The 18,011-nt window shown below is 40.5% G+C and overlaps 2 protein-coding genes across 5 annotated transcripts in view; both read left to right on the top strand.

Moving 5' to 3' along the window:
* The window catches only part of naca (nascent polypeptide associated complex subunit alpha), an 8,752-nt gene extending 2,503 nt beyond the window's left edge, over nucleotides 1–6,249 (top strand). The window contains exons 3-10 of one of the 4 annotated variants that reach the window (XM_005731773.1): nucleotides 2,356–3,596; nucleotides 3,639–4,326; nucleotides 4,820–4,905; nucleotides 5,113–5,190; nucleotides 5,277–5,423; nucleotides 5,596–5,724; nucleotides 5,808–5,930; nucleotides 6,126–6,249. In XM_005731773.1, the coding sequence (XP_005731830.1) occupies nucleotides 2,356–3,596; nucleotides 3,639–4,326; nucleotides 4,820–4,905; nucleotides 5,113–5,190; nucleotides 5,277–5,423; nucleotides 5,596–5,724; nucleotides 5,808–5,930; nucleotides 6,126–6,140 (2,507 nt within the window). In that variant the 3' untranslated portion in view covers nucleotides 6,141–6,249. Of the gene's footprint in view, nucleotides 1–1,019; nucleotides 1,692–2,355; nucleotides 4,327–4,819; nucleotides 4,906–5,112; nucleotides 5,191–5,276; nucleotides 5,424–5,595; nucleotides 5,725–5,807; nucleotides 5,931–6,125 lie in introns of all 4 variants that reach the window. The other 3 variants (XM_005731774.1, XM_005731772.1, XM_005731775.1) reach the window with 3 other exon arrangements.
* Nucleotides 6,250–9,871: 3,622 nt separating this feature from the next.
* Nucleotides 9,872–15,075, top strand: LOC102212328 (prostaglandin E synthase 3). Its single transcript, XM_005731776.2, has 8 exons — nucleotides 9,872–10,169; nucleotides 11,313–11,426; nucleotides 11,528–11,597; nucleotides 11,705–11,803; nucleotides 11,894–11,983; nucleotides 13,841–13,897; nucleotides 14,032–14,059; nucleotides 14,161–15,075. Coding segments are annotated over exons 1-8 (480 nt in total). The 5' UTR covers nucleotides 9,872–10,167; the 3' UTR covers nucleotides 14,181–15,075.
* Nucleotides 15,076–18,011: the final 2,936 nt, after the last annotated feature.

Consider the following 18,011-nt stretch of genomic DNA (forward strand, 5'->3'; position numbering starts at 1 on the left):
GGGGGGGATGACTTGGTTTTACTGAAAGCATTTAGTCAGATGACATGAAATGACTGAACATATGTTGATAGGGTGCGCAAAGCTTAAAATTGATCTGAAATATGTTCCAAAGTTATACATTTAAAAAAAAAAAGCCATCTCATTGTGACAAATTCAAATGAATACTACTATATTTTTAACTTTAAGCCTGCTGGTAACTTTTGTTGGACACTATGTAAAATACAGAATTGTAATTTTCATAGTGGTTGTATTTGTTGTTTACTCTCTTTATCCATGTAATTGGATATTGGTGAAGGACTAAGAGTAGCAAAGGTAGCTTTGTGCATTTATTTGAACTTTGAACATGCAGATTTAAGACAACAACAGAGTGATGGCAGATGCTGCACTGCAGTCTTATTGTACTCCCATGATCAGTTTGGACTAGAGGGAGCAATGTGACGTTCATAGGAACACAAATTAACCTTTGACTGGAAAGGTGTAGTGGCTGAAGCTTTAGACTGGGTGAGTTCTGGATATTGTTCAAGATAAAAGCTGTGAGGTAATTAACAGAGACACGTTTCATAGTAATGTTGCCTGTAGATCTGCTAATGCTGCCTGTACTGATCTCCTCTTGGTAGAAGAGTACTTTTGAATTAGTCAAGAAATGCTACTGAAGCAGTGAAGTGATCTCATTCAGCGGTTTCTAAGTGCAGTCCTGTATATCGAGTCTTACACTTTGAATTGACATGCTGCTGTTTCCTGTCACATTTGGACACTGCATGTATTTTAGGACTTGAGCACAGTTTTGTTTTGGGGGGATTTTGGGAGCATATTTAACAACAAAAAACTGGGCTGATTCCTGCATTGCTGCAACTTTCTCACATACACAAATTCTTCTTCACGTGTGGAGCACAATTTTATTTTTTATTTTTTTCTTTGTCGTGTTGAAGCTCGTAGTCTTGGTCCTCAAGTCATCACGGTGAATGCCCTACACCCCGTCACAATGTTCTTAGTATTGAATGAATTTCCTCCTGTGATAGCTGTTTCCACTGCGAGCAAGGCAATCCCACTGGAGAACCCCCCAGAAACCTCTGCTCAAGCTAAAGAGAGCGCTTCTGCAGAAGAAGCTCGTAGTCAGGCTACCTGTGACCAAGCAAATGGTGTAGCTGCAAACCAAGAAGTGACCAGGGAAATGGAAGCAAGTGGGTTGAACCCAATACCTTTGTCTCAGCAAGGGCTCACTGCTGAAGTAGCAGGAGCTTCAGCTGGTTTGGCACCTCTCAATGAGTCTTTGCAATCTGCTGAGGCTGTGAGTGTTTCTTCAGAGCTGCATATTTGTGAAGGAGCAGTTATTGCTGGAGAGGAAAATCAGTTCTTCATTTCAGCCGAAGAATTGACCACCCAAGAGGTTATGCTGACTTCTGAAGAACAGTCAGGAGTACCTGGAGGAAAAACCTCAGCTGATCCAAAGCTTTGTACTTCTGAAGATGGGAAGACCAGCGATGACGCAGAGACTGTGGTAGAAGGTTTAAAGAATATGTGCTTGGATGCAGCTCAAGATGGAGTAGATGCTGGTGACGTGAACGTCACCATGGATACTCAAAATGAAAACGTTGACAAGACGGAGCCTGTAATACTTCTGTCTGAGGTCATTCAGTCAATGGATGCCGCTAAATCTGAAGCCCAACCTGTTTCCACCCGCCACCTTTCAGGTTGGTTTATGTTCTGTGAAACCAGAATCACATTAAATACCTCTTGTTTATTTATGATTTATTTGGTCCCCACCTTTTCAATACATCTTGTTGGCTTGTTTCTATTCAGCATGTGGTCATGATGACATTTAACACTAAGGTGCCAAGTTGCTTGAGGCTGCTGGCTTTTTTAAGGGAGAGTTTAAATTTTATGGAAGTATATCATAATTGACATAAAGTGTAGTTATTCTTTGACTTGTTTTGATGCAGTGTACTGTCCTTTTTTACCATCCTTACATGACTTTTTACACATTTGTTTGCCTAAAGTGTAGTTTTTTAAAAAATTATGGTAAATCGAATGCATAATTATGACCCATTTCAATAAAAACTTGGATGTAATTGAATTGGGTTAGTTTGTTTTGCCTGGTGTTTGCTTTTACTGGATGTACCAGTTCATTGGTGCTGTGTTTGTGTTGCGTGATTTCGTAAAATGTGCGTCTACACTAAATAGTTTTTCAGTGTGGAAGTTAGTGTCTTGTACATTGAGTGGCTGTTTGCATCCAACTCAAGGGAGGTATGCTTTTTTTCCTAACCATAAGCCAGAAGATTGGGTCTTGATTTAACCCGCATGAGAAAGACCTCCAATATCAAAACAAAAGAAAAACTTGAATCTTTTTTTGTTCAGCTACACCTCCTGCCCCAGCTTCCTCCAAGCAACCTGAGGCATCTTCAGGCCCTGCTAAGCCCAAAGGCAAAAATGCCAAGAGTGCACAGGGTGCCTCTGCCCCAAAGGCTGTCCCTGGCAGAAGAAAGCGTTCCTCTATGTCTGTCTCTTCGTCCTCTCCTACCTCGCCAAAATCAACTCCCTCCTCTACTCCATTGTCACCTTTGCCATCTCCCCTTGCTGCCTCACCTGGCAGCTCCTCTGCTAATCAGGGTAACCGTTCAGGCCCAAAAGTTGTCAAGGCTGGCAAACAGGGTAAGGCTAAAAAGGGAGAAGCATTTGTGCCTGCTCCTGTCCCCCAGTGCAAGGCCACTAGAGTTGATGAAAAGCCAACAGAGCCTAGCCTCAAGCATAATGTAGCTGATGATGCTAAACCTGCCCTGAGTGAGACAAAAACCCCATCACCAGGTGCGACAAAGGCTGGTGCAGTGCCACCTGCTTTTAAAGTTACCTCAAAGCCTGCTGTTGCAGCACCAGTATCATTTTCAGATACTATTGCCTCTAGTCCTCCTAAGTCAGCTGATGTTAAAGCAACCTCATTGAAAAATGCTCCACTTATTGCATCTGTTGACGATGAGCTCCCTCCCCTTATCCCACCTGAGAAACCAGTTAAAATGCCAGCTTGTGCATCTCCTGTTGAGAAACAAGGTACAAAGCCTGCTACATCTCCTAAGCCTAATGCTGAGAGCTGCAGTTCTGCTCCTGTAGAGGCTACAAAGACACCAGTTAAACCAAAGGCAGACAAGCCAAAGCCTGTTAAGGTTGCTGAAGCAGCCCCAGTAAAATCAGCTCCCACTGAAGTTGCTATGGTGTCTTCTGAAATATCAGCTGTAGCTGATGATGTTGCTAAACCAGCTCCTGTCAAAGCTCCTAAAGCAGGTTCCAAGACTAAACCAGCAAACCCTGGCAAAGTTGAGGAGGTTGTGGTGGAAACCCCAAGCAAGCCTGCTCCTACCCAGGCTGCTAAGCCAGCTCCTGGGGCCAAAACTGCTTCTGCTGAGGCTGCTGACAAAGCTTCTAATAGAACTAAACCACCTGCCAAGGAAAAACCTGCTCCTGCAGAAACTAAGCCAGTAGCTGAGGCCAAACTTGTGCCTACTGAGACTGCTAAGCAGACAGCTGAGGCCAAACCTGCTCCCATAGAGGCCAGTAAGCCAGCAACTGTTGACAAAGCCCCAAATGTAGCTAAACCACCTGCGAAGGCCAAACCGGCTCCCCCAGAGACTGCGAAGGCAGCGGCCGAGGCCAAACCGGCTCCCTCAGAGACTGCGAAGGCAGCGGCCGAGGCCAAACCGGCTCCCTCAGAGACTGCGAAGGCAGCGGCCGAGGCCAAACCGGCTCCCTCAGAGACTGCGAAGGCAGCGGCCGAGGCCAAACCGGCTCCTTCAGAGACCGTTAAGCCACTGATTGAAGCCAACTCTACAACCACTGAGGCCACTAAGGCAGCCAAATGTGCCTCCAAGAAGACACCTAAGCCAGTGGCTGAGGCCAAATCTGGCCCCAACAAGGTTCCTAAACAAGCTGAAGAGATTAAAACTGCAGCTCCTAAGGCTGCAAAGCCAAACGCAGAGGTCATGTCTGACCCTGCTGATGTTAACATGACAGCTGCAGCACCTAAGCCAGCTGAAGATGTCAAGCCAGCCAAAGTGGTGGATGTTAGTGCAGCATCAGCTGAGGTTGCTAAACCTGTAAAACCAGTTGCAGACCCTTCACCTGCTCCCTTAAAGCCCACTCCAGTTGAGCCTGCTGTTCCTAACCCAGCTCCCCGTAAACTCACGTTTGCTGAGGCAGTTGCAAAACCTGCCCCTGTTAAACCTGAGGTTGAGTTAATTACTTCAACTCCTCCTCAACCTGTCTCGCCACCTAAGCCTGTCCCCACACCTGCTAAAACCCCAGCCAAGATGGAGCCTGTGAACGACAAGAACAATAATGGTATTTCCTCCTTTCTCTCCTCTTGTGCCGTCTGTTTGTTTTGGCGTCCCCCCCCAAAATCTGTTAGCGTTCTGAAAGATGCTTAAATATGCTTTTCTCTTACAAAGGTTAGCTTGCGAAATAAATATTATATCTCCTATAGATGCTAAAATATAAGATGCTATTAGATTTTGGCAAGTGTGCTCCTGGTTTTGGAATGCATTAGTTCTATTGGTTACTGTTTGTTTAAAATGTAGTGCAGGTCAATGCTGGTATTATCATGTGTTGTCTAATCAAGTTTGGAAATGGCTTTTTTGGCTGGAAAGAGATTATGTTCTCAACAAAGTCCTGAGGAAAATTACTATAATGGTAATAAGATGACGGAAAATGTGCTGTTTTGAATCGAAGTACTTTGTTCCACAATACTGGTGCAGCTTACCTTCAGATTAACTTTCAGGTGTACACATGTAACCTAAGTGGCACATTGTGACAGTTTTTCTGGTGGTCTCTACAGGATCCGGCACTGAGTCGGACAGCGACGACTCAGTCCCTGAGCTGGAGGAACAGGACTCTGCACAGACACAGACACAGCAAGCTCAGGTGAGACTTGAGTCTGGTTTATTGTGTTCACTGGTATAGATGTCCGTCATTGACTCTTCACTGATGATTTACACAGTGACTTTCGTTCTTCTGAACCTACTGAAGCCAGCCTTTCTGTCCTGAGAAGAGATGAATATAAAACGTATCTAATCGCTGATTCTGCATTTACTCGTTGGTGTAAAAAACTTAATGTAAATTCTACTTTAGCTTGCAGCAGCTGCCGAAATAGATGAAGAACCTGTCAGCAAAGCCAAACAGAGCCGCAGTGAAAAGAAGGCACGAAAGGTAACAGTCCCAGTTCACTCAGTGCTCTATAAACATTCTGTACGTCTAAAGATTAGATTTGATAAATTTACTTCCATTTCTTTCAGGCAATGTCAAAGCTTGGTCTCAGGCAGGTAACAGGAGTCACTAGGGTCACCATTCGCAAGTCAAAGAACATCTTGTTCGTCATCACCAAACCAGATGTCTACAAGAGCCCTGCATCAGATACATACATCGTCTTCGGGGAAGCTAAGGTAACGCGCCAACAACAATCCCAGTTGTCAGGGTTTGTCAGTAGAGCTGCTGAGTGTGTGTAGTCTTAGCTTTGTGTAATGCAGGCAAATGGACTTCATCACCGCATTCATAAGCTAAATATTTTTGCTAAATGATGTGCTGACCTCTTAACTTCCTCACTGCTTTCCTCAGATTGAAGATCTTTCCCAGCAAGCCCAGCTGGCCGCTGCAGAAAAATTCAAGGTACCGGGAGAAACTGTATCAAACGTCCAGGAAAACACACAGACGCCAACAGTACAGGAGGAAAGCGAAGAAGAAGAGGTGAGATGCAGTTTAGTCAAATGAAGATGGGCATGGCTTTGTGTTGGAGAGATAATTAATGTTTGCATTGATTATTTTCATAGGTTGATGAGACCGGAGTTGAGGTCAAGGACATCGAACTCGTCATGTCACAAGCCAACGTGTCGAGGGCGAAGGCTGTACGCGCCCTGAAAAATAATAACAACGACATCGTCAATGCCATCATGGTGAGATTTTGACTATCTATCAACAATTTAAACACTTTACACTCCAGCGCTCTTAAGTGATGATTTAACACAGTGACTTTCGTTCTTCTGAGTCATATGAAGCCAATATTTCTGTCCTGAGAAGAGAGCAAAGCTTTAAAATTATATCAGCTAATATTTACACATCCACTGACTTTTGCTTTTGCTGCTTTGCAGGAGTTGACAATGTAATGGGGACCCTGTCGACGAAGAGTTGACGAAAGGTTGCTGATTTAATCCAAACTCATTTATACAATTTATACCCAAGATGGAAATAAAGTTGTGGCTTGATGAAATTAAATTTTGTTTCGTTTGTGGTTCTTTAGTGGGGAAAATGGAGCTCTGCTGTATGAGCAAGTGTAATTATTAGTCTGGTTAAGGCCGGGATAGTCACAGTCCTAATCTGGGAAATGTATATATGTAGTGTGGGTTCATTCAGATTTTTATTTTTTCCTCTCCTGTCTTCTTACGAAGGCCCAGCATACAGACTGCAGGTTAGGTTTGAAGCTGTTACAGTGCTAACAGCACAGAGGTATAATGGAGACACTAGTTTTATTTTTCATTTTGTTTTGCAGTAAAAATCTGAAAACTTGACTGTAGAAGAATGTTGGTGTTTTATTTAGTGGGGGATGTGGATTCCAGCTCTAAGAAAACTGTAGATCTCTCCATGTTTTGTGGACTTTGTGTAAGACTGAAGGTATCACATTGTTCTAGGAAAAAATAAAATTGATAAATCTGAAATGACTTGATGCATAACTTCTCATTTGTTTAGGAAATTGCACAAAATGACAGTGAGTACTTTTGTCAGACCTTAAAGGATTTAAGGATTTATTTATTTATTTTTTCAGGAACTGCTGACGGCTTCATTTGAGACAACTATAATCAAATTTGTATCTGCTTGTTTTTACTTTGTATAGTGTTTTAATGTGACATTTATAAGGTAGAACTGTTAAGCTAATATAGAGTACCAATATGTTGGGCGCCTCCTGGGTGTGTCCTGCTGGGAGACCAATGGGTAGACCCAGGACACGGACGGATTTTTTTATCTCTTGGCTGCCCTGTGAACACCCCAACGTTCCCCTTGATAACCCAGAGGAGCTGGCTGAACAGACGGAGCTCTGCGTTTCTCTGTTTAGGCTGATGCCCCCGCAACCCGACCCTGGAAAAGCACAAGAAAATTCAGTACAGCTAAAAGTAGTTGTTGATTGCAGAAAAAATGCCGCAAAATTATACTTAAAGCATAGCTGAATTAGCTTGCAAATGACTAAGTCACTGGCAGACTGAGCAGTGATTAATATGGTTGGTATACATTCACCAGTGACTGTTAGGTACACCTGTTCAACACTATTTCATCACGCCAAGTGCATGGCAGATAAGTTAAGTTTCAGTTCAAATTTTATTCGCCACATGCAGTGGCAGGTTGCCCTGCAGTGGAATGAACCCGCCCCCCGACCTTACACACACACAACAGACCTCACATGGGGATACAAGTCAGAGAACGGTTGCATTACAGAAAAACCATTGAAATGTACACTACAATGGGAAAAGTACAAGAGGGAAAAAAAAGAGACCTCTACTCATGCTAGGCTACAGGAGGACGGCATGAGACAAGAAACAAAAAAAAAAACTCCTGCACAGAAAGCACAGAAATGTCCACAGTACAACATTATAGAGCACGTGACCAGCAACAGGGTTGGATAGGGGATAAGGAGTAATCCCAGGCAACACAGCAGCCATCCTGCCACTGCGCCAACTCTCCAGCGCGGGCTCAGACCCGCCTCGTGTTCCCAGGAGGCAACAAACATCGAAGGCATTGGAAGGGGAGGGGGGATGTGTGAGTGCTTATCAGTGTAAGTGTGTGCGTGTCCATAGTTCAGCTGAAACAGTGTCCTTCACCCTATCAGGCTAAGTATAATATAACAGGATAACAGGCCATTTCTTAAACTGTTTTTGTTTTTTTTGTTTTTTTTAACATAACAGTACATTCACCACACTAATGGCCTCCACAATCACCAGATAACAACCCAGTACAGCACCTCAAGGATGTGGTGGAACAAGAGATTCATATCAAGTTACCTAACTGGTGATCTTGCACTGACAACATTTTTAACTATTTAAAGACTAAAATTTAAATACACAAAATCATTAGTTCTAGGAGCCATGTATAAGTTACATCAACGTAAAAAGATATGTAATAAAAAATCGAAGACAATTCTAATATTGTATTATTTTTAAAATCAAGCTTTCTTAAACACTAAATATGTTTTTATTATAGTTTGTTAGAAACAAACCTACATTTAGGGTATGTAATGAAAGTAAACTAGGTTTGAAAGATTAATCCCATACAAGGTTAAATACAGAAATTATAACCTGATAAAGTTCCAAAGGCTTTTTTAACTGAGAGCATGATTTGAGAGGAAAGTGCATGTTTGAAAAGCAAGTTGAAAACATCCCATTCATGATCATAGCACATGTTTGCATGTTCCCTATCTTCCCCTAGATGAGTAGACCAATCTTGATACAGCTTTGCACAAAGACTGAGTAAGACACTGTGATTGCTCTCATATATATGGCTTATACAAAAATTCTAAACAAATCCCACAATGGTACTGTACCATCCTGGCACTGTTAATTACCAACTGTGGAGCCAAGGTCATGCTGGCGATGGGCAAAAGGTGGATATGACTCCAGGGAGGCTATGCTTTCAGCCACACAGCCACATCCAGATTTCCACCCAGCTGAGCACCTATGGGAGATTTCAGAGTGAGGTGTTAGCTTTTCACGGCCATCATCAAAACACCTTTTGAGTTAATGGTGCTCCATGGTGCTTGGTTTTTTCCCATTACTTAAACTATTTGTACCTCGCAGGATAACTACAGACTTAACTGCTTTTCCAGCAGCACAGTCCCAGTGCTTGTGCTACTGTTGAACAATTATTACATGTGAAGTAGAACGCATTTGGACATATTTGAGAACCGATTATTACAGGGTATTATGAGCAGAAACCGGAGAATTCGTGAGTAGCCAATCATTGGTGAATTTCTTGTGGTAGCCCTTCCCATGATCGGTGACGTCAGTGGTTCCACTTTTTCAATAAAACACGTTTATTTTACCTGCTTTCTTTTCCCAGCTGTGATTTATATGCAAGACTTTATAAACAGAATGTTGGAATGTAATGTATTTGATATAATGTGGCAACCAGTATCCAGTTTTCTAGACTGTGTTATCAACTTCTGATCATTCTTTGAAAAGGTCGATGGCTTCAAACCCTGCTTTACTCGTTTGACTGCCGTACTCGGTGTTCACCGTTTAAAAAAAACAAAAACTCATTATGTATTATTTATCTTTTAGTCTTTTTTAAGTAAAATAATACAAACTTCTTAACAAAATTGTGTGTTGCTGTTCTTTTGCAGTTTTGGGGGCTTTTTTGTGGAAATACTTAGAACTGGTTGTGGGTTTGACACTGCCACCGGGTTGGTAAAAAAAAAAAGACAAAAAAAAAGGAAAACTTCATACTAAACCTACGCATGTCCTTTTACATGTTTTAATTCTATATTTTATATTGTATTTATTTTCTGTCTGTTTTATTTTCACCTGAGCACATATTAACACAGATTATATGTGCTCAAGTGTTTTATATTATGAGTAAAATTGTCGGGATATTAGGTCCGTAGGTGTTTAGACAGTTTTTCTTTTTAAATATTTATTCATTTAAACCACTTAAATTAAACCTGAAAGTGAGCTACATCTTGCTTGATTTAAAAACTGTGGTGGCAAAATAAAAATAAATCATTAAAAACAAAACAAAAAAACCGTCAGAGTAAAATACTTATGGATCTATCTGTATTTATATTTTTGCATTTGAGTTGCTAGTTGCAGTTACATACTACAAGGATCCTGCAGCTTCATAAGCCTTGATAAACCGTTTGAGGTGTTTGGACCGCAGTCAGGTTGTAGTGACTTGCCATAGTAGTCGCCCTCTCTCACGTCACTCGCAGCTGTGGCTGAAAGCTCTAGAAACGTCTAGTGCGCTCGGAGTGCGTCAGCACTGCTATTCCGTTCCTGGGATACGCAATAAGATCCGGAGTAGAGTCCAGGGGCAAGAGGCGTTTGCTTTGGCCGTGTGTTGGGCGGCATTCCTTCTTGTTTTACAGGCGCCACCGATCTTTTTCACGAGGCTGTTTTATCTGTGATAAAGAAATTCACTTCACACCAAGACATGTAAGTTGTGGGGAGCGTACGTAAAGGCGCAGTGGAGGGAAAGTACGATAGTACAGGCTGAATGATTAGCTAGCTTTAGCAGCTTGAAACATGCTGTTGGAAAGGCGGGAGGGTGGCATGGCGTCAATGAAGTAGGGACTCAGCGTGACTCGCTGCCTTACAAACCGGGTAAAACCTCACAGTGTATCGGCAAGGCTAATATAGCAGACCGCTTTATCCTTAATTGGCGAAAGAGTCGGTTTATTTTAGCTGTAGCATGGGTCAGGTGTACCGCATGGCACGACTAGCGTAGCGGCACCGCTGTTAGCTTGGCTACAGGAGGCTTCATTAAGACTTCTGGAAGGCTAAGATCAGATTAGCATCGGATCTGCGGCAAGATTTCAGATTTGTAAAGAAAATCAGACTCAATCAGTGGTTTTGTTTGGGCTGTAACGATGTTTAAAGCTAGCTACCCCACACTGCATTGAGGATTTGTAAGAGGATTTATCTAATGAGACAGTCACCACAATGCTAAGAGAGCAGTAAACATACCTGTAGCTTCCATGCAAAGACCATTTAATTAATGGATGCAGGTCAGCCAGGCTCATGCATGTGTTCTGTAAAATTACTTGAGGTGGAAGTGTGTGGTAATGAAGCCAAATATACCCATCATTTAATTTGTATCCATTGGTGTTTTTAAAAAAAAAAAGAAAAGCACATGGCTTTTCTGTTCATCCCTCATGTTCAAAGTTAGAGATGAGCTTTTCAGAACTTGTCATGCTACTAGACCACATTAAGTAAAATTAGCAATACTGGCTCACATTATACCCTAAAGACTTAAAAGTTAAAAGGAAAATTTGAGAAGGGGGCCCCTCCATCCACAACAGCTTGTAAATGTGTCTTGTCACAGTTTAGTATCCACAGATGTCTCACTTTTGATACTGGAGCAGTGTGTGTAACTCGATGCTCTTTACAGCAACCTCACACAAAGGAGGTTTGATAACAGGCTGTCTTGTCTCTTCACCAGCACTCGGATTATTTATTGGGGTTTTTTGTTTTTTTTCATTGAAGTTGTTTTTGAAGGCTTGAAAAGCTGAACTTTTAAAGGATAAAAGTGAGTTGCATGCTTTTTCTTCTTTTCTCATGCCCTTCATTTTCTTAAAGGCATCCAGCGACTGCCAAGTGGTACGACAGGAGGGACTCTGTTTTTATAGAGTTCTGTGTAGCAGACAGCAAAGATGTTAAGATCAATTTTGATAAAACAAAGTGTGGTTTCAGGTGAGTTTTCCTAATTCTGGCTACATTTATCTGTGCATTTCTTGTTGGACCTTCTCTTATATGGTATATTTATAGTGAGTATGTGTCTTTGTTCCCTGCAGCTGTCTTGGAGGAACTGACAATGTGAAGCACGAGAATGAAATAAACCTTTTCGATGCCATTGATGAAAATGTAAGTTGTACTGACCGCTTTCAAAAATGCTATAAAACATTTATTCGCTGCACACAACGCAGGAGTGACCGCATTTGTTTCTGTGCTCTGTTTAAACCTCGACCCAGGAATCCAAACACAAACGCACAGACCGCTCAGTGTTGTGCTATCTACGAAAAGCGCAGCCAGGGAAGGCGTGGCCGAGGCTAACGAAAGAGAAGGCGAAGGTCTGCCACACGTGAGGACATCTGAAAAATATTCAGATTTAAGCAACGACAGCAATAAAAAAAAAAAAAATGTTGACTTTGTTTCCACAGCTGAGTTGGCTCAGTGTCGACTTTAACAATTGGAAAGACTGGGAGGACGACTCAGATGAGGAGATGGGCAACTTCGATCAATTCTCAGATGTAAGCGCTTTGATAAAATCATACTTCATATTTGAAAAGTACTTAATTAAAAAACACTTTTCACGTAATGAGGCTAATACAAAGCTTTAATACAGACAGTTTCAAATTGAACCAGCAAAAGAAACAACTTTGAAGGCAGATATAGGGTACCTGACTGTAAAAATACTTTTTTCCCCTGCTTTTTATTTTTTTTAGTCTAAATAAACTCAGCTAAAGCCAACAAATGCTAGAGACATAGAAAGTAGCCCTCTCTTTTCTCTTCCAGTCATGTCATCCTCCTAAAAACAGTAGGTTTAGGCCGACTTCTTGCAGACTCTAGTCTCGACTCTTCCAGGTGAAAATTCCTGTACTTTAACCTACTTCCCCACATGACCTTCTTCAACATACTTTATACTAGGGCTGTTCGATATAACGATATCTATCGGATGACGATATAAAAACGTCTGTCGTTTCATTTCACGCTATCGTTTGTTTCATGTTACGGCAATATTTCTTTCGCCGTTTTGATTGTCACTGTAGTGGCTATATTAATTTCTTACAGTTCTCTTATTTTTAATATAACCACACTATGGACGGACAAGCGCCTGTTCTCATGCGTTGTCGTTAGCAACAACGACAGTAAAACCATTGTGTGTCCACTTGTTTATGTTCCACATAAACCCCTCACAATAAAGCTCAAGATCCTGTTGAGACTTTTCAAAATAAACCGAATCACGTGAAAGATGCAGAGTATTTACGGATGAGAAGCAAAAAAGAGCCAGCAGGTGCTAAAAAATAAACCTTAGACTCAAACGTTAGAACAGGCTTTTCCCCACAGCACGCCGTGTAATAAATACTCACAAAGAAAACGGCGGCCGTTACAACTTATGTCTAAAAATGTATCGTTTCATCCATCGGTTAAAACACTGGACTCCAGGTACACGACGCCCAGCTGGAAACACTTCACGCATGTCGAGCTGCCCGAGATTCACAGAATTTACAGAAAATGTTACATTTTTGTGATTTATATCGTTATCGGACGATAGATGTCTTATATCGGGATATGAGATTTTGGCCATATCGCACAGCCCTACTTTATAATACTTAAATGATAAACTAAACAAGTTGTTTCTGCTCTGCTATTGCCATCGTTAAAGTGGAACCATTGTGCTTATGTTCGGCCATATGTACTGTTACAATGGTGGATGCCGGTAAATGGTCATATTAAACAAAGTTTCAAATAATGAGGTCAGCAGATTTTCAGGTTGCTCCTGTTTGTTAAACATGAAAGCTTCAAACTGCTCCAAATACTCAGTTTTAGTTGTTTTTAACTAGTCTTGAATCTTGATGAATTCACTGAGAGGTTAAGTCTAAATAAATATAGGGCGTCCACCCAGGAAGCGATTTGCTCATCATGTATCAGTCTGTCACTGTTGGTTGCTAGTGGACATTCCAGGCTCCAGTTGCCTAGGTAACCCTGTAAAGTATTTACAAACCTGTCATACATTAATCAGCAGTATCCCCAGCTCTCATTGGTACTCGCTTCAGTCGCGCACCTAGAAGTTGGGAAAAGTAACCCTGGACTCACCCACTTCCCATTGTTTTTGTTGTGTTTTTTAATATGAATGATCATTTTGAATATAAATTGTGCAAAAGTACTCTGGTAGAGTCCAAGACAATATAGAGCCATGTATATTTTCATATAAAGGGCTGGAATAAGTGTAATGGATCTGCTTTTAAAAAAAACAAAACTGTTTTGACTGATTAATGCATGCCTCAAATCTAATCTCATGAGGAAGAAGGGGGGAAAAAATCAATCTGTCTTCGACTCGTTGGCATTTAAATGATGTGGCTTTAATTGCTAATCTTATATTGCAGATGATGAACAACATGGGAGGAGAGGATGACCTACCTGATCTAGATGGTGCAGATGATGTAAGACCTCCTCTTCAGTCATCTCTTTGATTGATCTTATATTTATAGATAAGGGAGATCTTAATTGGTGACACTAGAGGTTGTGGACGTAACCTAAGATCGATTTCACAGGTCTCTTATTTTTTTTCTTTCAGGATGAATCTGCAGATAGTGACGATGAGAGTAAGTGTTTGAGCTTCTGTAGCATCTACACTTATAGCTGTATTTATTTATTTATTTATTTTCAATCAACTTTTAATGTCTCCTTTTCACTTCGCTTTCAGAAATGCCAGATTTGGAGTAGAAGACCATAAAACTCTGGAGAGAAAACAGAAGAACAGAACAGAGAAGACTATTAACAAATGTATATCTTGAAACTGAAGGCAGTGACAAACAACTGTACATAATGAGTCAGTAGCCATATTTAAATCCATAGCCTCAGCTCCAAACCTTTGACCAATCAGTTCACTGAAGGTTGATATGCATGGTATTGTACAGAGCAGCTATCTCCACTTCCATTTGCTGTACTGCACCTTTTGGATATCTTGTTTTACTGTTAAATATTACAACTAAGCACACCGTATTTGTTGGAGGAAAAAAAACTGTATAGTTGTCCTCAACTAAGCAATGTGTGTTAAAGAGATTGACAGTCTGTCTTCAAATGAATTGGTTCAAAGCTGATTAGGCACAACCATTCCTAATGTTGTGGTTTTTAAGGTAGTCGACCAGTGTAGTTTCTCATGATTTTTTTTGTTTTTGTTTTTTCTAAGAAAATAATTAGGCAAATTTACCAATTGGGTTCTTCTTCAAGCATCTCTCATGTGCGGTGAATTAGAGATCCAAGAAGACTGTTTCAGTAGCTTAACCTTCCAACTTACATGTTTCCCTTTACTTCTTGTTTAATGCTCGTTTAAAAAAAAAAAACAGAAGAAAGAAAATTGGAATTTTCTGAACTCATTCCAGGCATATTTGCATCTTCCCAGTGATCACCTACTGTACTTTGTTAATCTGAATGAATTCAACATATGGACTATGTCTTTATACCACCGAACGTGCACACTCGTGTCAGACTGCACAAGTGAGCTGACATATTTTGCAGCTGGTAAAGAGGCTTGAAAAACGCAGCTTGATTGAACGATACGGCGACATGTAATGACCAAATTATACTTGCACTGTCAATAAACTGTAAAGGGAGACCAGTAATGTTGAATTAGAGTGGGGATTCTTTTTTTTTTTTAATTGTCTACATCTTTCTAATAAACTGTTGAAGAATCATTTTTAAATGCTTTTTGTTTTCTTAGATATGAGGTGTCAGGGTTAATGAGTTAGCCTGCCAATATCACTGGCGTTTTGGGACGACTTCTAATCATTGGAAGTTGAGGCTGTGCAAATTTGGACTCTTATTTGAATCGGATGCAAATGAATACAGCAGGGATGATGTAATTATTCTCTGTCAAGTTTATAATGTGAATGTTTTTTGCCCAACTATAGTAGACTGAGTTTAATTTTGAGGGACCACTGGGGGAGGAGGTAAATTTCATAAATGCATCAGATTTTTTCAAAAAGAAAATGCATCGGGGAAAATAAATTATGACAGTCTCGCTGATCTGCTTGCCACTTTATTAGGTACACCTGTTTAACTGCTTGTTAATGCAAATGTCCAATAAGCTAATCACATGGCAGGAATTAAGTGCATTCAGGAATGTAGATATGCTCAGGATGGCCTGCTGAAGTCCAGACTGAGCTTCACAATGAGAGGATTTAAGTGTCAGAAAGGCTGGTCCGAGGGATTCTTCTGCATAACCATCTTACCATCAAACCAGACCAGTTGTAGTTTTGCATTTTCCAATTTTTATTTTAGTTTGTTTTGACTTTTTTTTTTCTCCTTTTAGTTGAGTGTTAGTTTCAAGGTTAGGTTTTGTCATTTCAGTTCAGTTTTTATTGTATTGAAAATTTTTCCTTTTGCTTTAGTTTTTATTAGTTAATCTCTTTTTTGATATTACTATATGGAGAACATATACGAGAGGCAAGATTTGGGAAAATCTGTTAAGATACTGCAATAAAAATGTAGAACTTCTTTTGAACACAGTTAACTCTCACAGTCCGTAGACATCCAGCAAACCAAAGTCTCACCAAACACCTCCATCAAAGACTCATCAGGCAAGAAGTGACAACAAAGTTTTACCAAATTGACAAAGACTGAAACTAGTTAATTTTCCAAGTTCACAAAATAATTTGTTAGATTTCTTTCTTATTTAATTTTAGCTATCGAAAATGTTTGGTTTTTTTTTTCACATCTAGTTTTGTTTTTTTGTTTTGTTTTAGCTATAACAAACTTACACCAGACCATCTTGGGTGATGGTCCGGCAAAAAGAAAATATCCAGTCAGTGGCAGTTGTCTGGGTGAAATGGCTTTGTTGATGCCAGAGGTCAGAGGAGAATGGCTAGTCTGCTTTGAGCTGATGGGAACGCAACAGTTACTCAAATAACAACTTGTTACAACCAAGGAATGTAGAACAGCATCTTTGAACAAACAACACATCTGTTAGAAACAGATGGACTGTAGCAGCAGAAGACCACAACGGTTGCCACTCCTGTTAGTTAAGAACAGGAAACTGAGGCTACAATCCCCACGGGCTCATCAAAACGGAACAATAGAAGACTGGAAAACATTACCTGGTCTGATGAGTCTTGATTCCTGCTATGACATTCAGATGGGACAGTCAGAATTTGGCATAAACATCATGAAAGCATGGATGCATCGTGCCTTATGTCAATAGCTCAGGTCCCTACCGGTGGTGTAATGGTGTGGGTGACATTTTCATAGCACACTTTGGGCTCCTTTGTACTAACTGTCATGTCATATCACAAAGCTCAGATCATCTCAAACTGGTTTCTTGAACATGACACAGTCATCAGATCTCAGTCCAGTAGAGAACTTTGGGGGTGTGATGAAACGGGAGACACACATCATTTGCAGCTAATAAATCTCCAGTAACGTTGTGATCCTATTATGTCAATATGGAGCAAAATCCAGAGAAATGTTTCCAGCATCTTTCTGAATCTTTGCAATTAAAGCAGTTCTGAAGGCAAAATGAGATGCTATACATATCTAACAAAGGAGTTAGTGAGTGTGTATTTTAAGCTCAACTATAAAATGACTGCTGAGTGTATGATGCACTAAATAATTTACTGCAAAGAAAAGGAGGTGGATGGCAGTGAAGCTTCCTAAACTAGAGAAATATTATAAAAGACCTTTAGGGGGCATCAGTGAATTGCATTGGGATCAGCCGGCATGGGATACGCATAATTACATCATTTTAACATACAAAACGCCCACACGTCATTTACCTTGTACTGGAGTATTTGTACTTGAGTAGGATTTGGGGTAACTGTAACTTTTACCCGTGTATTTCGGCGCTATGACCCTGAAGCCTTCAGGCTCCTCGGCCCAGAATATTAGCATACTTCCTCTTCGGGCCTGAATTTCTCACTGATTGTCATTCAGCAGAAGGTGACGGTAATAAGCAACATGAGTTTCCTGTTTTCACCCTGAAGCGCATTAAAATAAAAGCGTGGCTCTCATATACAGAACGTTTATGAGAGACAAAGAGAGACATGGCAGTCATATGAGTGAATTAAAACCCACTAAAGAGTTCTGCAATAACAAAAACTGTGGTACAAGTACGACGTCAAGAGAGGAAAAAGCTTCTAAAAACTTACTTTGCTGAAAGTTAATAATCTTTGAATCTTTTTTGTTTTTCAAGTGAATGTCAATTAAGATAAAGATTGAGATAAAGCTAAAAGATAACTGGCCAAATATGTATGAAAGTGTTTCACGATGACTGGTGAAACTTTCCACTCAAGAAGACTGGAAGGCTCAAGGTTAATAATATTGTAATAATAATATTTACCATGATGATGTAATGATAACAATTATGCTTCTCTAAATGAAGCTATTGCTTGATTGACTTACTTTTATTTTCCTCCAACACGTTTCAGACATGATAAATGTCACAAGCACATACTAATTGCGATCATACTATTGAAGCAATAAGTATCAGAATTAGAAGCATTTAAAGTAATCATAAAGATGCCTTTACATAGTGGAAGGATTATATGTCAGAAGCCTTGC

The sequence above is a fragment of the Pundamilia nyererei genome, unplaced genomic scaffold (genome assembly GCF_000239375.1).
Source record: "Pundamilia nyererei isolate P.nyererei 1_Seehausen unplaced genomic scaffold, PunNye1.0 scaffold00044, whole genome shotgun sequence".
In the NCBI taxonomy this organism is placed as follows: Eukaryota; Metazoa; Chordata; class Actinopteri; order Cichliformes; family Cichlidae; genus Pundamilia; species Pundamilia nyererei.